The sequence below is a fragment of the Macaca nemestrina genome, chromosome 18, assembly GCF_043159975.1.
Source record: "Macaca nemestrina isolate mMacNem1 chromosome 18, mMacNem.hap1, whole genome shotgun sequence".
Lineage (NCBI taxonomy): Eukaryota > Metazoa > Chordata > Mammalia > Primates > Cercopithecidae > Macaca > Macaca nemestrina.
In genome coordinates, this window is record NC_092142.1 from 18,029,189 (window position 1) to 18,051,361 (window position 22,173).

The window sequence follows — 22,173 nt, forward strand, 5'->3', positions numbered from 1 at the left end:
TAGCCTCTAAGCGAGGACACTTGGCATGCACCAGTATAGATGTGTTGCTGAATGTAGAGGTACTTGGCAGTGGTTCCTTGGTCTTTTGAATGACAAATTTCTTTCAACCTCTGGTCAAAGGCTTTATGGAGTGTCTCCGTAAAAATGCCTAGGTGTTAAGTTTTGCATGCATTTTCAGATAGTGCATTATATTCCTGATACCTGCGGCTCTGAGGCTGAGAACTGCATAGGTGCTGAGATCCCTTTTACTATGACCCAAAACCATCTAGGCAGGAATGGGTGATCCAGATGCTATCACCCTCTTCCCACTCCGGGGCCTGTGCCTGGCAGCAGCAGCATGCTGGGAGGAAGCTGGGATCACCCCACAGAAATACTTGGCTCTGAGCCAAGACATCCTGCCGGCAGGAACCTAAATTGTCTTCAGACCTTCAAACCCTAGGGTCTAGTCCCACACCAAGCAGCCCTGGGTCACAAAGTCACTTACAGGATCTGAGGAACAGGGGGTAAGGCCATCTGCTTCCTTGCCATGTGTTAAATCCATCAACCACACCACCCCTATCGTATTTCTCCCACTCCTGACCACTTCAAAGGACATAGGATCCCCACAAAATGGTGACAACAAATGGAGCCATTTTCATATCCTAAGTGTCCAGAAAGAAATCGACTATTCACTCAATCAACATGTAAGTGACTGAGGCATCCCTACACGCCAAACTAAGTTTTCCCAAAGGCCCAGGCTTAGAACTGATTCTGGCCCTGAGTCTGGAATCACAGGGAACACACAATATGAACTATCTGCCAAAAGGGCAGACATGAAAGTAGACACGACCCTCCTCTTCTAAGCTCTCATGCGCCTCTCAGAACCTGAAGCCTAACACGTAAAATGTGGCAAATAGCCAGGCACAGTGGCGGGCGCCTGTATTCCCAAATCCACAAGAGGCTGAGTGGGGAGGACTGCTTGGGGCGAATAGCCACTGCACTCCAGCCTGGGCACCCAAGTGAAACCCTCTCTTTTTTCTTGAGATGGAGTTTTGCTCGTTACCCAGGCTGGAGTGCAATGGCACCATCTCAGCTCACTGCAACCTCCGCCTCCTGGGAGGCTGCAGGCTAGGGACCAGAGACACAATGGTTAAACAAGTCACAGCCCTGTGATCCTAGAGATTACAACCCTGGCATAAGAAAATCCTTCTGGACTCACTGTCCCCAGGCCTGTGACTATCACGTGCCAAGTACGCTTTACACAATTTCATTTTTCCCTCAACTCGGGGATGGGTTTTTCATCATTCCCATTACAGATAAGGATGTTGAGGCTACTGAGTGGAAGAGAAAACCTGAGTTCTGGTGCTGGACTTCAAAACTCATGTGAATTACTCACAGCCTCCCAAACATCAGAGGCCCCAAACACGCCTCTCAACTCACTTCTCACAAATAGGGGCCTTATCTGCCCCATCTCTAGGGCCCTTCTGTAACATTTGTAGCTATTTCCCACATATTACAAAGGTAGGCCCTCCTTTCAGGAAGTTCATCCGCGCCCCTTCCTAAGGTAGCTTCTCTCCCCGCTTGGCACACCACCTGGGTAGCCAAGAGCAGAGCAGAGACTGGGGGACACGCCCCAGTACCGGGTCAGCACCAACTACCCCGTCAGTGATCACCAGTGCCCACCACACTTCAATGGGCACCTCCAAGTGGCACCGGATCCTCTTGGAACAATTCCTAAGGCCGGGCGTGGTGGCTCACACCTGTAATCCCAGCACTTTGGGAGGCCGAGGCGGGCAGATCACTTGAGATCAGGAGTTCGAGACCAGCCTGGCCAACATGGTGAAACCCGTCTCTACTAAAAACACAAAAATTAACCAGACATGGTGGCGCACACCTATAATCTCAGCTACTCAGGAGGCTGAGGCACAAGAACTACTTGAACCTGGGAAGCGGAGGTTGCAGTGAGTCAAGATCATGCACTGCACTCCAGCCTGTGTGACAGAGCGTCTTAAAAAAAAAAAAAAAAAAATCCTATCAAGTATTTCTTACAGTGGTCAGTGACAAAAGCAAGATCTAAAATCCTATCTACAGAATAATCCTAGCCAGGCAAAATAAACTCATTAAAAACTAACAGAAAATACTGAAATATAGGCCAGGTGTGGTGGCTCATGGCTGTAATCCCAGCACCTTGGGAGGCCGAGGTGGGCTGATCGCGTGAGGCCAAGAGTTCAAGACCAGCCTGGGCAACACGGCGCAACCCCGTCTCTATTAAAATATAAAACTTAGCCAGGTGTGACGACACACATCTGTAATTCCAGGCTTCTCAGGCGGCTGAGACAGGACAATTACTTGAACCCGGGAGGTGAAGACTGCAGTGAGCCAAGATTGCACCACTGCACTCCTCCTGAGCAACAGAGTGAGACTCTGTCTCAAAAAAAAAAAAAATGAAATGTAACTAAAATATTTAGTGTCAAATACCTGGTTTTGGTAGACAGCAGGGGTGACTGTTTTCTTATGCATACTGGTTTCATAAGAACTTTTTCCCTTGGCTGTATTAGTCACTTCGGGGAATCGCATTCACCAATAAACGAAGCAACGGCATGCTGCCGCAGACGCTCCGGCTACACTGCTGTGAAGGCTCAAAACGACCAAGTGGAAGCACCAGAGTCCATGAGGCATTTTATTTGTAAATGTATGTATTACATCCCTAGAAAAAGAATCCCAGGATTTTCCCTCCTGTGTGTTTTCGTCTTGCTTCTTCATGGTCCATGATGCCAGCTGAGGTTGTCAGTACAATGAAACTATGGAGTGGAAAAAGAAAATGCTGGTAAGTTTAATAGTTCAACATAGTGCCTTCTAGTGCAGAAAAGCATCAACACTCATTAGTGGTTAAGGGTGCTTTCCTGTGGAGCACACAGGAACTGACAGTGCCACTGCTGGTGCCTCATGTAGCATATGAGCATGACTCCTGCAACCAACAGAGCCAAATCCAGAGAGCGGAGCCACACAATCACACAGCCCTGATATCTGCCTCACACAGCCCTGACTTCTGCCTACACCACGAAACAAACTTGACTGAAAACAAAGGCATCTAGGAACTCCCTTAACTTCAAATGTCACTTTCTGCTCTCAGGTAAGGAGACTTGAAAGTATTCACATAAACTTGAGTTTGAATTGTTTCTGCGATGCACCGTATAACTATTACATGGAGACATGTTCATGTGTACAGTGAGTGGCTGCTTCATTAGCTACTGTGGGGATCACTGTAACAAGCATACAGTATGCAAATGTGCGGCATTAAAATCAGTTATCGTAATTACAAAGAGAAATGATTTTCGTAAGAGAATGCTGTACGTGTAATACAGCAACCATGAAGTGAGAATACATTCAACCAAGGCACCAGACGCGTAATGTGGAGGATATAAATTCTTAACCACAAAGATACACATTTACTGTGTCAGCTCATAAAGCGTTTTACCAAAATTAAATCAGGTGATAAACAGAGGACTATTACCACTTTTACAGATGAAGAAATCAAGGCTATGACTTGCCCAGATCTCATGGCTTTAAAGCAGAAAAACAAGGATTTGAACTCAGACAGGCTCTTAAGGACAAAGATTCCCAAACGAAGTTTTCCCAAAGGCCAAGGCTTAGAACTGATTCTGGCCGAGTCTGGGATCACAGGGAACACACAATATGAACTATCTGCCAAAAGGGCAGACATGAAACACAACCCTCCTCTTCCGCCAGTCTAAGCTCTCATGCGCCTCTCAGAACCTGAAGCCTAACACGTGAAATGTGGCAAACAGCCAGGCACGGTGGCGAGCGCCTGTATTCCCAAATCCATAAGGGGCAGAGTGGGGAGGACTGCTTGGGGCCAGGAAGCCAAGGCTGTAGTGTGTTATGACCACACTTGTGAATAGCCACTGCACTCCAGCCTGGGCACCGAAGTGAAACCCTGTCCCTCTCTCTTTTTTCTTGAGACAGAATTTCGCTCTTATTGCCCAGGCTGGAGTGCAGTGGCATGATCTCAGCTCACTGCAACGTCCGCCTCCTGGGTTCAAGCAATTCTCCTGCCTCAGGCTCCCGAGTAGCTGGGATCACAGGCGTGAGCCACCAGGCCTGGCTAATTTTGTATTTTAGGTAGAGACGGGGTTTCTCCATGTTGGTCAGGCTGGTCTCGAACTCCCAACCTCAGGTGATCCGCCCGCCTTGGCCTCCCAAAGTGCTAGGATCACAGGTGTGAGCCACTGCGCCTGACCAACCCTGTCTCTATTTAAAGAGAAAAAAAAGAAATACGGGTAACACTTGAGGTAATTATTAGGTCAAAATGGTTGAGAGTAGACAAATTACCACTGCTTTGCTTTAAAAAGGAAAAAAACAAAAAAAAAAAACCTCAAGTCAAACTCCACCACAGCAATTCTTAAGCATTAACTTCTTTTAATTAAGGAAAGGCCAACTTACCCAAACTGGCGCGATGGAAGCAGGTTATTCTGCCATTTTTCTAGATCTTTGAGTTGTACATCAAATCTGGGGCTGATCACTCCACACTATAAAATAACAACAACAAAAACAAAAAAAGTCTTCACTTTACCAATGAAGAGAAAAACTGAGTAACTCAAGCTGACATTGATAAACGAACAGTCCTCCAAACCAACCAAACCAGCATTCAGATGGGTACCTATTCTGTGCACAATTCTTGACATACTTTTCAAAAAATACACTTAAGTAAGACTATGCCCGCCTACGAGGCCCACCACGTGCCTAGAAGAAAAAGCAAAGACATGAAAAGAAATGGCACAAGGCAATACATGGCAGTGTCCAGCCACTGGCGTGCTCCCTGTTGGCTAGAGAACTGTCCAGAATGATCAGATTTTACATAGCCAAGAGATCAAGTCTTGACAAGGGAGACTATAGCCAACCCTTTCTTATATAGTAAGACTGAAATAAAATCGTAGGGTCTCAAATCCTGAAGCTCATAAGCTAAAAACTACAAATTATTAGAATATCTAAGGAACACGCTGCACCAGCAGCGAACTAAGAACACTGCTCCCACCAATGAAGTACCATTACATATTTCCAAGAAACAATGTCCTACATCCCCAGGCAAATTTTTCCAAATGAATGTGACAGAATGATGGAAGGCAGAAAGAGCAAAGGGCTTGCAATTATCTCATCTCGTGGCTACCAGGACACGGCAACAATGATCCTCCCAAGTACGAGCTCACCAAGGGCTGTCATCCCTCAACTACATGCCAGCCCTAAAACACTACTGAAGAAAGTCCACCAACTGATGTCCACTAACTGAAGACCCTCTGCTCACAAAATCTGCTCTAAAATCACAGGCACACTTGAAAAACACTTCCAAAAGCAGAGACTGACCCACAGAAACTGAAAATGGGCTTGTCAGAAAGGCCTAACTGCATTACGCTCAGGAAGCCTGCTTAAGTTCTCCTACTATTACCCCATCAGCTATGCTGTGACTTGACTAACAATGCCAATCTCACAGCAGATGAAAGAAATGCAGGGACAGAAATATGGGGAAACTAGTTTAGTCCAAGCAAACTGTAGTGAAAGATCTTCCCCAAAGTCTGCCGCACTCTGCATCCAAGTTTTTATGTTGATTCCAGCAGCAAAAATCCTTCTCACTGTGGTAGAATTAAAACAGCATACCCTCTCCCAACTAAGAAGAATCCTAAGAGGATGTGATCAAGCCCAGAATGTTAATCAGTCTAGTCTTTACACACTATCTTACTTCCAAGCTCAATTTCCACGCTAAGGGTAGGTCAATGTCTTGCATGAAAGTGATGGAGGGGGACATTCTCTTATAAATGGGGAGAAATGAAATTCCAAGAAACCAAAAATTGTTTACTTTGCAGAAAGTCACAGAGCAGGCCAGGCGCTGTGGATCACCTGAGGTCAGGAGTTCCAGACCAGCCTGGCCAACATGGCAAATCCCCGTCTTTACTAAAGATACAAAAATTAGCCTGGCATGGTGCCACGCACCTGTAATCCCAGCTACTAGGGAGGCTGAGGTAGGAGAATCGCTTGAACCTGGGAGACGGAGGTTGCAGTGGCCAAGATGGTGCCACTGCACTCCAGCCTGGGTGAGAGTGAGACTCCGTCTCAAAAAAAGGGCACAGAGCAGCAGGGCCTGCATGTCAACTGTTATAGGCTAGAATTTTTCAAAGTAGCACACCACAGAACAAGGGTGCCATAAATAAGTTCCATTTACAGAATGCTCTGTTCAAACTTATTTCTCGGCTGGGCCCAGTGACTCACGCCTGCAATCCTGGCACTCTGGGAGGCTGAGGTGGGAGGATCACGTGAGCCCAGAAGTTTAAGACAAATCTAAGCAACATAGCGAGATCCCACCTCTACAAAAAAGTTTTAAAAAAATTAGCAGTCACAGTGGCATGCACCAGTATTCCCAGCTACTCAGGAGGCTGAGGTGGGAGGATGGCTTGAGCTAAGGAAGCTGCAGTGAGCCAAGATGGTGCCACTGCACTTCAACCTAGGCCAGAGCAAGAATATCTCAAAGGAAATATAAATAAAAATAAATAAATCCTACTTTGAGGTGGGGTTCTAACGGCTACATACAACTAAAACACAACATGACATACCGAAAATTACTCTTGCAAGTTCTTTAAATCTTATGGAGTCTTGCCCTGACACCCCAGCTGGAGTGCAGTGGTGCGATATCCAGCACACTATAACCTCTGCCTGCCAGGTTCGAGCAATTCTCCTGCCTCAGCCTCCCAAGTAGCTGGGATTACAGGTGCCCGCCACTGCACCTGGCTAGTTCTTGTATTTTTAGTAGAGACGAGGTTTCACCATGTTGGCCAGACTGGTCTCAAACTCCTGACCTCGCGATCCACCTGCCTCAGCCTCCCAAAGTGCTGGGATTACGGGCGTGAGCCACCACACCCAGCCAGTTCTTCAAATCTTTAATAAATACTTCAGCAACTCACTTTCTGGGTCTCTTTCCCCTCATCTGTTGCAGTAGACACAGGGGTGTCCAAGGGAGGGAATACAGACATGGGCTCTTAGTTTCTGTTTCTAGTTGGGCCAGTAAGGCCACTCTTCATCCCTCTTTTCCATTTATCACTAGAGACAGAAACTAAATACCATGGTTTCAGGCTGCTAAAAGTCTAAAACAAAACAACAAAATTAGGCAGGCTGGACAAGCTTGGACTAGAGGATCTGCCTCTTTGCAAATCTGAAAGCTACAAACCTAATAGGAAGCACAGTGGACACCTCAACTAGCTTAACACCTGCCCCCAAAACACACACAATCACTTAAACCACAAAATCAGTTTTACTTGGTTAAGGTGTTGACAAGTCAAACTGAAAAGCAACATAGACCCCAAAGACCTATGCCAGCAAAAACAGAAAAAGTATTAATATTGCTATTTAGAAAGCCCCATTTACTCAAAGATTCCATCCAAAAAACCCAACACATCACTGAGAGGAAGGACACAGCTTCTTGGACAAAAGGCTCAGTGGCCTTGAGCCACCCAAGTTCAAGCCAGTGAGGCGGGTAGTGTTAACATCCAATATTTAAACACCCGTACCGCCGCTGGTTTCACCCCCCATCTCCCCTGAGACAGCTTATACCCCATACAAACACTAGGTCAACTGACATAATTCTAGCACAATCAACCCAGGAGAACAAATGAAGTTATATGTGTCAATATTTAAATCTTTTTAAAGTAACTGGATAAAGCAAGTATGGCACCACTACTCAGTATTTCCAAAGGCAATTACAACATCTAATGCCACATTACAAAATTCTTAAAGCTTTGAAATGTGTATATCACTCATTCTTACCTTGTTTAGCCTGCCTGTAAGGTTCACAACAATTTTCCCAGCTCTGTGATCATCAATGATTTCAAATTCGCCAATGTAACCTACAAAAGATAACTGACTGGATTAAATAAAAGACATCAACTTGAGAGCTAAACCTCTGTGCTCCAGTCTACCCAATTCTTCAGTCTCCCATCATCACCTCAGTGACTGCTTCTCCAAGAAGTTGGGGGGAAGACAGTTGATCTGTATCAGAACTAATTTTTACAACCTAACACGTAAGATTTAGGAGACAATACCCAAAACAATCCACCTTGCAATTCTGAAAGAAATTATTTTCCCCTTGACCCTTCCTTCACTGCTTCCCACTCCCAAAGGCTACCTTGTGCCAAAGAAGTGCAATAATCCAATCTTTTCTCTCAAGGGGCTCTGAGAAGATCTCAAGAGTCCTTTCGGGTTTGTTTTTTTTTTTTTTGGGATGGAGTCTTGTGCTGTCGCCCAGGCTGGAGTGCAGTGACCGATCTCGGCTCATTGCAGCCTCCACCTCCCGGGTTCAAGCAATTCTCCCTGCCTCAGTCTCCCAAAGAGCTGGGATTTTTTTTTTTTTAGTAGAGACGGGGTTTTGCCATGTTGGCCAGGCTGGTCTCGAAATGAGCTCAGGAGTCCTTTCAATGACTTGGTTTCATTTAGCTCCCAAATACCTAGCAGAGCTCCTTCTTCCAGCAGTCCTACTCTAAGTGACTCTTTAGAAGTTTCAGACTATCCCCTCCTCCACAGCCCACAAGTCAATTGCATTCGTTCTCAGGTATGACAGACATACTTCGGTCCCCCCTAATTAATTTCTAAGGACTCATTTCTTAAAGAGTCTCACATCAAAACAAAAACACAGCGGCAGCAGACTTACCATGCTTCATCATCACAGTGAGAAACCGGACGATGACTTTGGAGCACGGCCTAATAAGCACCTGGCGTTTGCCTCTCTTTTCGGCATTGTTGATGCTCTTGAGAGCATCAGCCAGGACATTCATGCGCACCATTGTGGCTGTTCAGGGAAGACAAAACAGGAGCTTTTACTGGCATTGCCAACAGCAACAGACACTCACCAACCAACACACTTCGGAAGTATCCTTTTCTTTCTGGCCCCACCTTGGCGAAGTTCTCTTAAGTCTGAGAAGGCTGCTTCTCCATTTCCCACCACCCAGGAAAATTGCTATTTACTACGGTTGTTGTAAACAGGTTATCGGGACGTCAGTCTGCACATTTTTAAATTCACTCATTCACTAACCACTCTTCTTTGAATCATGCCACACTCCAACGTCTGGAGGTAATGAAATGTGGGACAAAATCCACTTGACACAAGAAAACGACAGAACTAGCAGAAACTGCTAGCTACCGAAACGAAAACATAGGCTATAGTCGATCAGTGATTCAGAACAGAAGCAGAGTATCATCGGCAACATTTTCCAAATTGCTGAAAATCAGCAGATTCTGTACTATTAACATTGCACTTTAGAACAGTTCACTCTCACCTACCATGAACACATCAATTAAACTAAACATCCATCTTTGTACCATTTAAAATTGCGTCCAACAGCAAGTGCCACAGTGGCAAACAGAAACATTTTACATACTGTCAGACTGGACAGTATGTCCAGGCTCTTCTAATGGGCACGGACGGCACAATACACTGAAGTTCTGAAAGCCCTTAAGTATGGAGACCAAAGTGCCAATAGTAAAGAGTAAAACTTAAATCTCTCCCCTTAAGTTCAAAAGTGTCTAAAGAAAAACTCCGCGGCCCAGAAGATCCAAATTGGCACCCAGCAAACTGCCAACCCCGGCACGATGCAGCTTTTACCTGCCGGGTGGCCTCAGCTTCCCAAGCTCCCAGCGCGGCCCCAGCTACGAGAAGCTGCACCGCCCACCAGCCCCGATGCTGCCCGCCGCCCGGGGCCAAGGCGCAGCCTCAGCACTACAGGGAGATTCAGACGCTGTGGCCCGAACCGAGTTACTGCCTAGCTAGGCAGTCGAAGGTTCCGGCTCCCGCCAGCGCTGCGGCCTGCACCCCATGCACCGGGATCCCCGGAGTGCACAGTCTGGGGCGCCCGGGCATGGCTCTCCTCTATGCTTGTCCAGGAACCGGCAAGGCCAGGATCCTCGGCCAAGGAGGGGTCCAGCCTCCTCGCAGGACACTGAGACCGAACCTTAGATTGCAGGATTGCGCCGATGGCAGACGGATGAAATTGGAGCTCTCAGAGAGTGCTACTCACCGGCGCGGAAAGATGGCGGAAAGGGAACGGGAGGGGAGAGCGCACGGAGTTATGGGAACTGGGAGAACTATCGCGAGACTTTCAAAGGACCGGCAAAAACAGGGACCGCCTGGGAGGAGGAGAAGGGGAAGGGAAAGGCGGAGCCTCCTCAGGGGATGGCAGTTGAGAGTCGATGGAATCGACCTTCCTCGGAGGTTCGTCTACTTTTTTTTTTTTTTTTTTTTGAGACGGAATTTCGCTCCTGTAGCCCAAGCTGGAGTGCAGTGGCGTGATCTCGGCTCACTGCAACCTCCGACTCCCGGGTTCAAGTGATTTCTCCTGCCTCAGCCTCCTGAGTAGCTGGGACTACAGGCGCGCGCCACCACGCCCGGCTAATTTTTGTATTTTTAATAGAGATGGGGTTTCCCCATTTTGGCGAAGATGTTCTTGATCTCCTGACCTTGCAGTCCGCCCACCTCGGCCTCCGAAGGTGCTGGGATTACAGGCGGGAGCCACCGCTTGGGCCTTAATTTTTATTTTATTTTACTTTTGATACAGAGTCTCGCTCTGTCACCCAGGCTGGAGTCCAGTGGCGCGATCTTGGCGCACTGCAGCCTCTGCCTCCCGGGTTCAAGCGATTCTCCTGCTTCAGCCTCATGAGTAGCTGGGATTACAGGCACACGCCATCACACCCGGCTAATTTTTGTATTTTTAGTAGACAGGGGGTTTCACCATGTTGGCCAGGCTGGTCTCGAACTCCTGACATCAAGTGATCTGCCCACCTCAGCCTACCAAGGTGCTGGGATTACAGGCGTGAGCCACCACACCTGGCTGAAATATTTTTTTAATTAAAAAATAAGTAAAGCTCAGACAAAAGTCACCCAACAATTGTTTACTGAGCACTCTTGTACCAGACACTAGCAAGGCCCTGGGGTAGGAGGTGCCCACACAGGAACCATTTAGCCAGTTCTGTCCCTGCCGGTGCTTCCAGCTTCGTCCTCTCTCATATGTCATAGTTGGCCCCTGCTCGTTCATTGCATTTCCTCTTCCCTCTAGCATGCTGCCTGGAATATTTGGTAAATAAATAAACTTAAACCTTTTATTTTTGTTCTTCTTTAAAATTTTTCATAGACAGGGTCCTGCTCTGTTGCCCAGGCTAGAGTGCAGGGGTACACTCAGCTCAATGCAACCTCAAACTCATGGACTCCAGTGAACCTCCTGCCCAGGTCTCCCAAAGTGGTGGAATTTCTTAAACAGTACCTTATAGACACGTAAGGACCACACAGGGTACTACTTCATTAATCAGATTCATAAATCCAATCATGTAAATATTACATTGGCTAAGTTAAAGAAAGTGAGACATGAAGATTCCAGCTTTTTTTATTTTTTCCCATTTTACACAAAGTAGAATAATACAGGATTAAAACTGCAAAAGTAGTTAATCAGTAGAACATGTATACACAAAAAAAATCCAGATAGGAAGACAGGCTTATTTACAATGAAAGTAAGGTAAAATTAAGGTAGTTTTCTTATGAAATATTAAAAAAAAAAAAAAAAAATGCTACAATGGGCACCACTGTTTACAGCAATATTAAAGAGGAAAAAACACTTATTTAATAGGGACAGATATACCACAAGGTACAACATCAGTGCAATAAATTCACAAAACTATATTACAGCCAATCAGTTTAAGAATTGTTCCCAAGTCAGTCACATTTTTTGGCCCTCAGAAGTTCATTCCTACAGATTTCAACTACTCTAAATTTCTAGCTACCAACAAGTTAAGAATGATAAGAAGAAGCTTTCCAAGGAGTTACGAAATCTTTGTAGACCACAGGCCAACTATCATCACCTCAAGTCTGCTCTCACCAACAGCCCTTGTATTTTTCAGGGAGAAATCTCTAGGGAAAAAAGTCAGACACCAGTGTAGTCACTATCTCCCATGTCAAACCTAGGGGACTAAAATGGCCAGTATTACCATAAAATGAGAATTTTAAGGTTTACCTTAAAAGGCTTATTCTGGTCTCAAAAATTAGATAAGATTATCTTCTACTGAAATGAATCTTAACTAAACATATTAGACTGCTGTCCTTTTGCTGGTCTTAGAGTAAAAATCATAGACATGAGTCTTAACCTACTGTATACTATAGCTAAAGTCAGCTGAAAATCTGAAATTAAAAGTATGCTAGAAATCCTAAATGTAATCTTGTGGAAGTCTGCTATTCAAAAGCCCTTAAGGATTTACTAACTTCGAGTCTAAGTGCAAGGGGACAAAAGCTTAAGCCTGTCAGACATTCCTTTTTTTGGACAAAAAGATCAAAGCTTCCTACAAATTGCTAAGCTTTGCAGAAGGGAGAAGCCTACACATACTAGCACATGGAATCAGTTTCATTTTATTTCATGGGGACTCTTCTCCCACCGGAAAGAAACAGAATGAGGAATGAATCTTAATTGGTCTCTTCATCAGAAGTGGTAAACTTGGTCTCTATATTCATGAAGTCAGACAGTTTTCTAAGCAGACTGTGGAAGCAGACAGAACCAGCTTCCTGTAGACATAGACCACTACATGGTATCTAAGCTAAAGCAAAGATGAACAATTATCCAGATTCACTTGAACTGTACTAAAGGGCAAGGTTCACCACTACAAAAGGAAGTTGTCTAAAAGCAAGAATTCAATTAACACTGGGTAAGAAAAATCAAAAACAAATTATACACACTAATGAGTTGTCCAGGAAGCCAACTGCTAAGAATGCACTCAACTATATGCAACATGAAGACACTGCACAAAGCCTTACTTGGGGAGTCTGAATTTCTATCAACTAAGTGCAGAGTGAGGGAGAGCAAAGAGCTACTTCCGTAACATTTTAGTATCCAGATAGTACAGCAGAAACCGTTCCCGGAGCAATGGGTGCGCCACTAATCACTCTGATTAAAGCAGATGAATCATTCATTTTTCTTTTCTTTTTGTTTGAGAAGTTTGTTTATCTCCCTCTTGGCCATTCCAATGTACTTCGAAATGATTCCATGCTGGTTTAGTCCAGGAAGCAATAGCAAGGAAGTCACTTAAAATAAATTTAAAAAAAGCAACATTAAGGAGGCAGCAATTAACTTGCTAAAGGTTATTATTATTATTATTTTTTGAGACAAATGGCTGATCTCAGCTCACTGCAACCTCCACCTCCCAGGTTCAAGCGATTCTCCTGCCTCAGCTACCCAAGTAGCTAGGATTACAGGCATGCGCCACCACGCCCGACTAATTTTGTATTTTTAGTAGAGATGGGGTTTCTCCATGTTGGTCAGGCTGGTCTCAAACTCCCGATCTCAGGTGATCCGCCCGCCTCAGCCTCCCAAAGTTCTAGGATTATAGGCATGAGCCACCGTGCACAGCGACAACTCTCACTCTTGTTGCCCAGGCTGGAGTGCAGTGGCACAATCTCCGCTCACTGCAACCTCCACCTCCCAGGTTCAAGAGATTCTCCTGCCTCACCCCGCCAAGTAGAGTAGCTGGGATTATAGGCGCCTGCCACCACACCCGGCTAATTTTTGTATTTTTAGTACACACGTGATTTTGCAATGTTGGCCAGGCGGTCTCCAACTCCTGACCTCAGGTGATCTGGGTGTGTGTGTGTGTGTGTGTGTGTGTGTGGTGCAGTGGTGTGATCTCAGCTCACTGCAACCTCCGCCTCCTGGGTTCAGGTGATTCTCATGCCTCCGCCTCCCAAGTAGCTGGGACTACAGGTGTGCACCACCACATCTGACTAATTTTTGTATTTTTAGTAGAGACAGGGTTTCCCCATATTGGCCAGTCTGGTCTCAAACTCCTGGCCTCAAGTGATCCACCCACCTCAGCCTCCCAAAATGCTGGGATTACAGGCTGAGCCACCGTGCCCAGCCAATTATTACATTTTAAAGAAGGTAGGTTCCCAGATTATTAAACTCTATAATGGGAGGAAATAACATGAAACCAATTACTTCCACTGGGCTGTATCCCCAGAAACTTCTGCTCTCATCCCCTCTTCCACCTCAGAAAATAATCATTGCGGCCGGGCGCGGTGGCTCAAGCCTGTAATCCCAGCACTTTGGGAGGCCGAGACGGGCGGATCACTAGGTCAGGAGATCGAGACCATCCTGGCTAACACGGTGAAACCCCGTCTCTACTAAAAAATACAAAAACCTAGCCGGGCGAGGTGGCGGGTGTCTGTAGTCCCAGCTACTCGGGAGGCTGAGGCAGGAGAATGGCGTGAACCCAGGAGGCGGAGCTTGCAGTGAGCTGAGATCCGGCCACTGCACTCCAGTCTGGGCGACAAAGCGAGACTCTGTCTCAACCAAAAAAAAAAAAAAAAAAAAAGAAAATAATCATTGCTTATTACTTTCTACTTTAGTTTGTGCATTACTTTCTACCTTAGTTGTTGCATTGTTTTCACTTTCTATGAGACCATAATCATCTTTCTATATTCCCACAGTTCCTTTTCGGTGTCTAAAACTTAGGAAGTTGTTTATTGACGAAGTTACAGTTCAATTTCACTGGCCAGGATGTGCCTGTAGTTTTTCCTCAAAGACTTACCTATCAGGTAGGTGAGAAGCAGGTTGTGGACTTGTTGTCCCACCCAAGCAACCGCAGCAAGAGAAACGATCATGGTCATGAAGTACTAGCAATGAAAACAACAAGAATTTAATATCAAAACTTCATTATGACACCATAAATATATGTAATTTTTATTTGTCAATTAAAGAAGACTGTGTTTCAAAGTTCAGGAAATCATTTAGCTTTTATTATCACTTTTCTTTAAAAATTCTTAGATTTAATTTTGGGTATGTTGCTTCCTAGAATTACTGCAATTCTATATGTAAATATTTTATGATATAAATTATACGATCTTTTCAGTTAATAACGTCATAGAGCAGCCTCACAACGTGAAGCTGACAGATGAGAGAACAGATGAACAGATGCTTTCCTTTTTTTTTTTGAGACAGAGTCTCATTCTGTCACAAAGGCTGGAGTGCAGTGGTGCAAACAGCTCACTCCCCAAACACAAGCTCACTGCAGCCTCAACCTCCTGGGCTCAAGTGATCCTCAGCCTACCGTGTAGCTGGGATTATATGCATGAGCCACGGTGCCAGGCCTATACAGATGCTTTCTAAGCATATGTCTTTTACTATTATTTCAGTAAGAAAAATGAAACAGAAGAATTTTGTTTTACTAGAATAAAAAATTAAATGCAAAAATATGATTTTTAACTTTAAAATGATTCAGTCTAATTAATACAAGTAAACAGTTATAAATGTACTTAGGAATTAACCAATGAATAAACTTCAAATAACTATTAAAACAAAAGGCAAATTGACTCAAATCTTAACATTTTACTGTACTTAAGTCAAAGCAAAAAAAGTACCATCTTAGGTTTTTCTTCCTTTAGCGTGAAGAGGCGTTTCCACCAACCCACAGCTCTGCGTCGAGTTTTTACTAGATTGCTGCAAATTTCATGGAATCTTTGCTGTTGTTCAGTGGTCCTAGAAAAAGAAATTTGCCTTTTGCTATAAACAAATTGCTACAGTTGACCAAAACACACCACCCTATTCAATTTAAGAGCTATCTTCTAAAGAAAATCCAAATAAAAACAATGTCTCACCATTATCTTACGTAGGTGAAATAGTCCTTCCATCATTAAGACACCTTTTATAGCACAGGAGTAAGTTTTTACGTAAACTGTGTAAGAGCGTATGAGAGCAAGAGTGTGTGTGTGTAATAAAGAAATGATCATCTATGGCTCTGAAGCCACATTTATTTAATGGTAGTAAAAGACTCATGACTTCTATGGGCCATAGAGAAATCAGTATAAATTTGATTTTGCTATTCCTAAATATTCTTTAGATCCTAATAAATTCTGCACTATACCTATCAGAATCCCACCAAACAGCTGTATTTGAACACTCTTTAGTAAGATACTAACTACTAGCATTTAACACGTAACACCCCCAACTGGGCTTCATACATTTGATGACAAGGCAGCAATAAACAGCTCAAATCTAAATTCTTCTTCATAAATTTAGTCCTAGGGGAGGGAAAATATAATCAACAAACAACACAGCAGTAAAAATCCAACAAGAGACCCTCCAAGAAAACCTTTTATGTATATAGTTTTTCTTGGTTCTGATTTTATTTTTATTTTTTTGAATTGCCTTCGCACTGTCTTTGCTACACAGCTATAATGGCTGCTATTATTGCCCTGTGCTGAGCTGAGGGATGTGTTGCCTTTTCTTCTCTAGCCCTCATCTCTGTAAAACTGCAGTGATAGATAAAGCAGAAAATTTCTGCTGAGCCCTGGAACTTCTTTTTAACAATGAGGCGTGATTTCTTGCCCATGGTCAAGGCTAGACTGTGGCTATGCAAGAGTGTTCTTTCTTCCTTGTAAGATCAAAAAATAAACAAAATCTGCTCTATCAATAACTGAGTCACACCATGAAACGATCAGTGGTTATTTCTGCAAACTTTCCTCTAGGAGTTATAAATTAGCAGACTGGAATGTCATCTGGCTAATAAGGCCAAGGTCAGTGATTTATTTCCTTTGCTAACTCTGTTACATTGCACATTCAGAAACTTGCCCAAAAGAGCCAACAACATTGATTCATTACTGCAAGTGAAAAACAATTCGAAGGATAGTTCCTAACACTAATCCATTCTGCTGTTGGGGGAAACACCTTTAAATATTGTCAATTATATCATAATTTAAGCAACCTTTGAATTTGTTCTTAAAGATCCATAAGATACACATTTCAAATTCTTATGTTTACAGAATTATTTTGCAGTTTGCTATCCTCTGAGATACAAACAACCAAAGGCACAAGTAGAATACTAACCAAATAAAATAAACAGACAAGGATAGAATAGTAGCTGAGAAGAAAATATCTATTCCAACATCTATTTTGGCTGATTATTTGAATCAAAATTCAACATGCTAGAGGAAGTTAAAATACCTTTAATATGATCCTTATCCACTTAACTATATCTGAGGAGTTCATAAGCAACCATTTAAAGAATGGTATAAATAGGCCAGGCATGGTGGCTCATGCCTGTAATCCCAGCACTTTGGGAGGCCAAGGCAGGCGGATCACGAGGTCAGGAGATCGAGACCATCCTGGCTAACACGGTGAAACCCCGTGTCTACTAAAAATACAAAAAAAAAAAAAAAATTAGCCGGGTGAGGTGACGGGCGCCTGTAGTCCCGGCTACTCCGGAGGCTGAGGCAGGAGTATGGTGTGAACCCGAGAGGTGGAGCTTGCAGTGAGCCGAGACTGTGCCACTGCACTCCAGCCTGGCGACAGAGCGAGACTCCATCTCAAAAAAAAAAAAAAAAAAAATGCTATAAATAAAATCAGCAACCCATGTGTATACAGCTTGAACCTCTTCGGAAACACCTGGTATTCACTTTGTTAACTGCCATTCCACTGCCTCAGTGTCTCAGTATCTCAGCCTTAACACAAGATCAATCTTAAAAGTCAAAATATTTCAGAGTACTTAACAGTGCCTGCCACAGTAGACATTTAATAAATAATTGCTAAATGAATGTGAATGAAAATCTGCCAGTTTCCTTTTCTGCATTCATTCAAAAATAATTTGTGAAGTTATTATACTATGTTAAATATCAATGGAAATGCAAATATGTGTATGTACAGCTACCATAAATAGAAAATTCATAGTTTATATTCAAATCAGTTATGACATTCTTTACATAAAAGCAATATATCTAATGCTTAGGTGTCTGATGGTTAGACAATTATCTCTGCTTATTTACAGCATACTAATCACAGCCACCAAGTTCAGTAACTACACAGAAATGAGACTGCCAAATCATTATGCTACCTACCATTTATTGGAGCCAAAAATTCTAGGCGCTAGAATGGGAACAAGGTAGTCAGCCAAGCACAAAAACATAACAAAACAGGAAACGCCGGACAGAACAGATGGATCTAGATAGTAGATAATCCTGTTAAAAAAATTAATAAAGGTTAGAAAAACATAGTCATTATCATTCCTAACTAAACATGTCTAACTATTCACTGAACCCACTGCTTCTCAGAGATATTTGCTATTTTTCCTCTATTTTTCTCACAAGTGGCTTTCCAGAGGCTTTGTGACATGCTGATATCATAGCTGCAGTGGTTAAGTAAATATCAATGGACAAAAGCTCTTTGGAGTTCTCAGTATTTTTTAAGAGATTAGGGGAGTGGGGGTAGGGGAGGGATAGCATTAGGAGAAATACCTAATGTTGATGACGGGTTGATGGTTGCAGCAAACCACCATGGCTCGTCTATATATACCTATGTAACAAACCTGCACATTCTACACATGTATCCCAGAACTGGAAGTCTGATGATAATAATAATAAAAGAGTTTAAGAGTCTGGAGGACAAAAAGTTTGCGAGTCACTGATTCACTCAAGTGCTTTAGGTTACAAAGTTTACCTAAGTACTACAAATTCTGGAAACTAGAAGTGCTTATGAGAAACACATTCTTTATGGGTTCTTTATGGGTTATATATTACAGAAGAGACTTAAGACACCCCCACAAATGGAAGCTATATATTAAAAAGCCTTTATTAATAAGAAGCACAACCCATAGTAATCTAATAGCTCACTTACAGAAACACCAAAGAAACCACACCCATGATGGCAGGTGGAAACCAGGCTCTTTCCCATCGGAGGACTTTATCAGCCATCAGCATCACTTCTCCCCATCCTTGCAGCTGTTCTTCCAGACTCGCAGTCTCTGCAGCCTAAATACCACCGACATTTAAAGTGATCATTTTACCACTCTCAACATTTTTCTGGTTCATAGACTTCAATTATTTTAAAGCTCCAGATACAAAAAATAACCTCTTAACCAAATTGCCAACTTTAAACAAGTTGGTTTCTGAAAAATTGCAATTTCAAAGATGAAAACCCAATGGGGTTTTTCTTTTTGTTTGTTTTTTGAGACAGAGTCTCACTCTGTCACCCAGGCTGGAGTGCAGTGGGGAGATCTCGGCTCACTGCAGCCTCCGCCTCCCGGATTCAAGTGATTCTCCTACCTCAGCCTCCTGAGTAGTTGGGACTACAGGCGCACACCACCATACCTGGCTAATTTTTTGTAGAGATGGGATTTCACCATGTTGGCCAGGCTGGTCTCGAACTCTCGACCTCAAATGATCCACTCACCTTGGGCTTCCAAAGTGCTGGGATTACAGGTATGAGTCACCCGGCCCGGCCTAAATGTCCTTTTAATGGTCACTTTTCTAGTCCAAGCACTGGGCTACTCTTTATATATATGATGTAACTTAATCCTTATAGACAGCCACAAGGTAGGGATAATTAGACTCATTTTGCAATTAAAGTGAGCTCAAAATGGTTTACTTTCTCAAAGTCATACAGGGAATCATGTGGCAGTGTCCAGAGTATTAATAAAATGAAATAACTTTATTTCAGATGGTTAGAATTGATCCGTTGTTTTTGTCATCTTATTGATTTAAACCCTTCTAAATCCATTAGGAAAGACTTTCTCTGAACAGCATTCAATTTCTAAAATAGCTCTTTGTGTAATGGAATCACTCAGATGTTGACATTCACTGCACAATTAAGGAAAACTACTTTCGCCAAATTAAAGTGGCATTTTAGGGTCAATATATCTCCTCAATACAGTGTTTCTTACCACTTAGGATGTCATTTTGATTATACTTCAAATTTCTCTGTGACTCTGAACAGCCGAAAGTGGACCTCCAGGATGAGCTAATGTAGCAAAAGCGCTTAAAGCTGGTTTTGGTAAAGGAAGAAAAAATTAGAATAAGAAACCCAAGTGTCTCTATGTTATCAGGCTGGGTGCAGTGGCTCACACCTGTAATCTCAGCACTTGGTGGGGGTGTAGGGGTCGCTTGAGCCCAGCCTGGGCTGAGACTTTGTCTCTTTGTAAAAGTCATTCACTAGAAATCATGCAAATGACAGAACAAGGCACTTAATCTTAACAAAGACGCTTGCTATCTGTGCCACGCTGAGTACTCATGTGATCTCAATATTTCTGACTTTATATTCCATGCTTAATACTAGTGAAAGAAGAGACTACTATGTGTGGGCACTCTGCTGAGCATTTATATTTATACTTCAATTAATCTTCCCAACAACTCTTAAAAAAGGTGTTATTACTGTCCCCATTTTACCAAGGGGGAAACACACATAGGTTAACCGATTTGCATCCAAGAAATCCACGACCAAAGGCTTTGCTTTCCTTAGATTACATTGCTCTGCTGGAAAGTGAGTTGGGAAGCAGGAGCTCTAGCTCAGGATTTGTCATTTCAACACGGCTTGAGCAACTTCTTTGTGCTGCAATTAATCCTCTTAAAAGGATCCATGCTGGGAACTAACTATGCTAGAAGGAGTGTGTGTTTAAAGGAACAAAGCATGCATTTCTAAAAGCAAATATAAAATCACGCACAATCAAAACTGCCCTGAAGTCACGTCATTGGCCAGCATCTGGGCTCTTGGAAGTTCAAAAGCCCCTAGGTAAATTCTTTGGTTCCGTTTTTCATTGCTGGTATGTGACCTGCAGTCACCAGGGAAGGGTAACAAGATATTTCTCTTGGTTTTTTTTTTTTGCCTACATGGTGCACTTAAATTCACAACAAATAAAAATTTGTCCGCCTATAAATTCACAACAAATAAAAATTTGTCCATCTCACTGCAGTTCCTTCGGATCCCTGCTTATTACTCTAAAGCTGTTTCCAGTAGTCCTGTGACCCCACCCCCGCCAGATTTCCAAATTCCAGACAAACGCCAAGACATCCCATTGTCTGTTCAGCTGAACCCCACTCCGGGTTCCCCACGGTGAGCTCGCAGCCTCCCTGTAGTTGTAAGTTGTACCAGCTCTAACAGAAATTCTCGGCAGTAGCCCTTTGACCCTCCACTGTTGCCCAAGTTTTAGGGGGAAAAGAAGGCAGGCACATCCAGGTTAAGATGAAAGACGGGGAAAGCCGAATACGGCTGGGGCCTGGGCCCCGAAAGCGCTGGACAGGCACCAGGAGGCCTTCTGCCCCCACCCGCACCCCAGGCTAGTGTCGCAGCCCCTCTGCCTCCCACTTCCTCCTTCTACTCGCGGTGAGGAATCACGCGCCCTCCTCGCCCCGTCGCGCACCGTCCCCAGGAAAGCTAAGGGGTCGACACCCAGGAGTTACCCAAGAAGCCCGAGGGCCAGGCATCGTCGCCTGCCCCGGGAGAGAAGGGCCGGGCCCGCGGCGGGTGACAGGGGCGAGGCCGCGGTGTTTGAACCCACGGACGTCTGGAGGCCTCGCTCGGCTCCCGGGGGACAGGAGGCCAGGGCTCACCAGCAAGTTGGTGCTGCGATTATCTCCCTCCGCCATCGTCTCCGGGATGCCGTCTCTGTGACCGCAGGGTACCTTCCAGTGAGACCTCCAACCGAGACCCGCACGGCGACCACAGCGCGAGGGAACGCCCCGCAGGCTGCTTATATCGGTCGGCCGCCCTTCCCGACAGCCCCCGCGACCCTCGCTCCTCATTGGACAGACCGAGCTCACGCCTCAAGGAAACCAGACCAACCGAAGCTCAGCGCATGGCTTGAAATCGGGGTCAAAGGAGACAGAGGCCGCGCAGGGCCGAGGGGGAGGGGACACGGAGTGCCCAATCAGCGCCCAGGGATTGCGCGACGCCCCGCCCAGGGCTGTAGGAAGCGGTTCAACGGCCGCTGCAGGGGGCGCGGTCCCTCAGTGGTTCCCCCGCTCTGGCTGCTGCGGTGTCTTTGGGCCGCTCTTTGTCCGGCTCTCGCAGCCGAGGAGTCTAACTGGAAAATGGGCTACTCGGAGAGCGATGCTGCGCCGCCTGAGGTGGAGGGCGGAGACGCCGGCCTGCGACACTTTATCTCTTCCTGGCCCCGAGGCGGCTGGGATCCGTTCCACCTCCGGCCCGGTGCCCTAAGCAGGCGCCTGAGCCGTTTAGCCCCGATTTGCGACCCGTGAGGTTTTGAGGACAAGTGAAAAGAGTTCTTTGTGTGGATTTTGCTGCAGTGTTTCTCTCCTACCCAGTAGGAATAAGGCCTGAGCTTGGGAGGAAAAACCCAGGCCTGGTTTGAGAGCGTGTGAAAATGCACCGCCTTCTAAGGGGC

General features: G+C 44.6%; 1 protein-coding gene across 3 annotated transcripts; it reads right to left on the bottom strand.

Moving 5' to 3' along the window:
• Nucleotides 1-2,632: 2,632 nt before the first annotated feature.
• Nucleotides 2,633-21,543, bottom strand: LOC105464272 (ARL6 interacting reticulophagy regulator 1). Of its 3 annotated transcripts, XM_071084184.1 has the most exons (9): nt 21,380-21,527; nt 18,672-18,805; nt 17,897-18,016; nt 15,425-15,542; nt 14,596-14,680; nt 8,690-8,827; nt 7,810-7,889; nt 4,444-4,529; nt 2,633-2,780 (listed from the first exon to the last, which is right to left on the bottom strand). In XM_071084184.1, the coding sequence occupies exons 1-9, from the start codon at nt 21,413-21,415 to the stop codon at nt 2,687-2,689; spliced, it is 891 nt and encodes a 296-aa protein (XP_070940285.1). In that variant the 5' UTR covers nt 21,416-21,527; the 3' UTR covers nt 2,633-2,686. The 3 variants fall into 3 exon arrangements, with proteins under 3 accessions (XP_070940285.1, XP_011710288.1, XP_011710292.2); XM_011711990.2 differs by lacking the exons at nt 2,633-2,780; nt 4,444-4,529; nt 7,810-7,889; nt 8,690-8,827 and adding an exon at nt 11,394-13,093 and having other exon boundaries at nt 21,380-21,543; XM_011711986.3 differs by lacking the exons at nt 14,596-14,680; nt 15,425-15,542; nt 17,897-18,016; nt 18,672-18,805; nt 21,380-21,527 and adding an exon at nt 10,053-10,085.
• Between the last annotated feature and the right edge of the window lie 630 nt (nt 21,544-22,173).

Coding starts and splice junctions, on each gene's coding strand:
- LOC105464272 (XM_071084184.1), bottom strand. CDS start 21,415: ATGGCGGAGGGAGATAATCGCAGCACCAACTTGCTG. Junction 4,530..7,809: donor TTACAGGCAGGCTAAACAAG/GTAAGAATGAGT, acceptor GTTATTTTATAG/TGTGGAGTGATCAGCCCCAG. Junction 2,781..4,443: donor CTTCCATCGCGCCAGTTTGG/GTAAGTTGGCCT, acceptor TCCACTCCATAG/TTTCATTGTACTGACAACCT.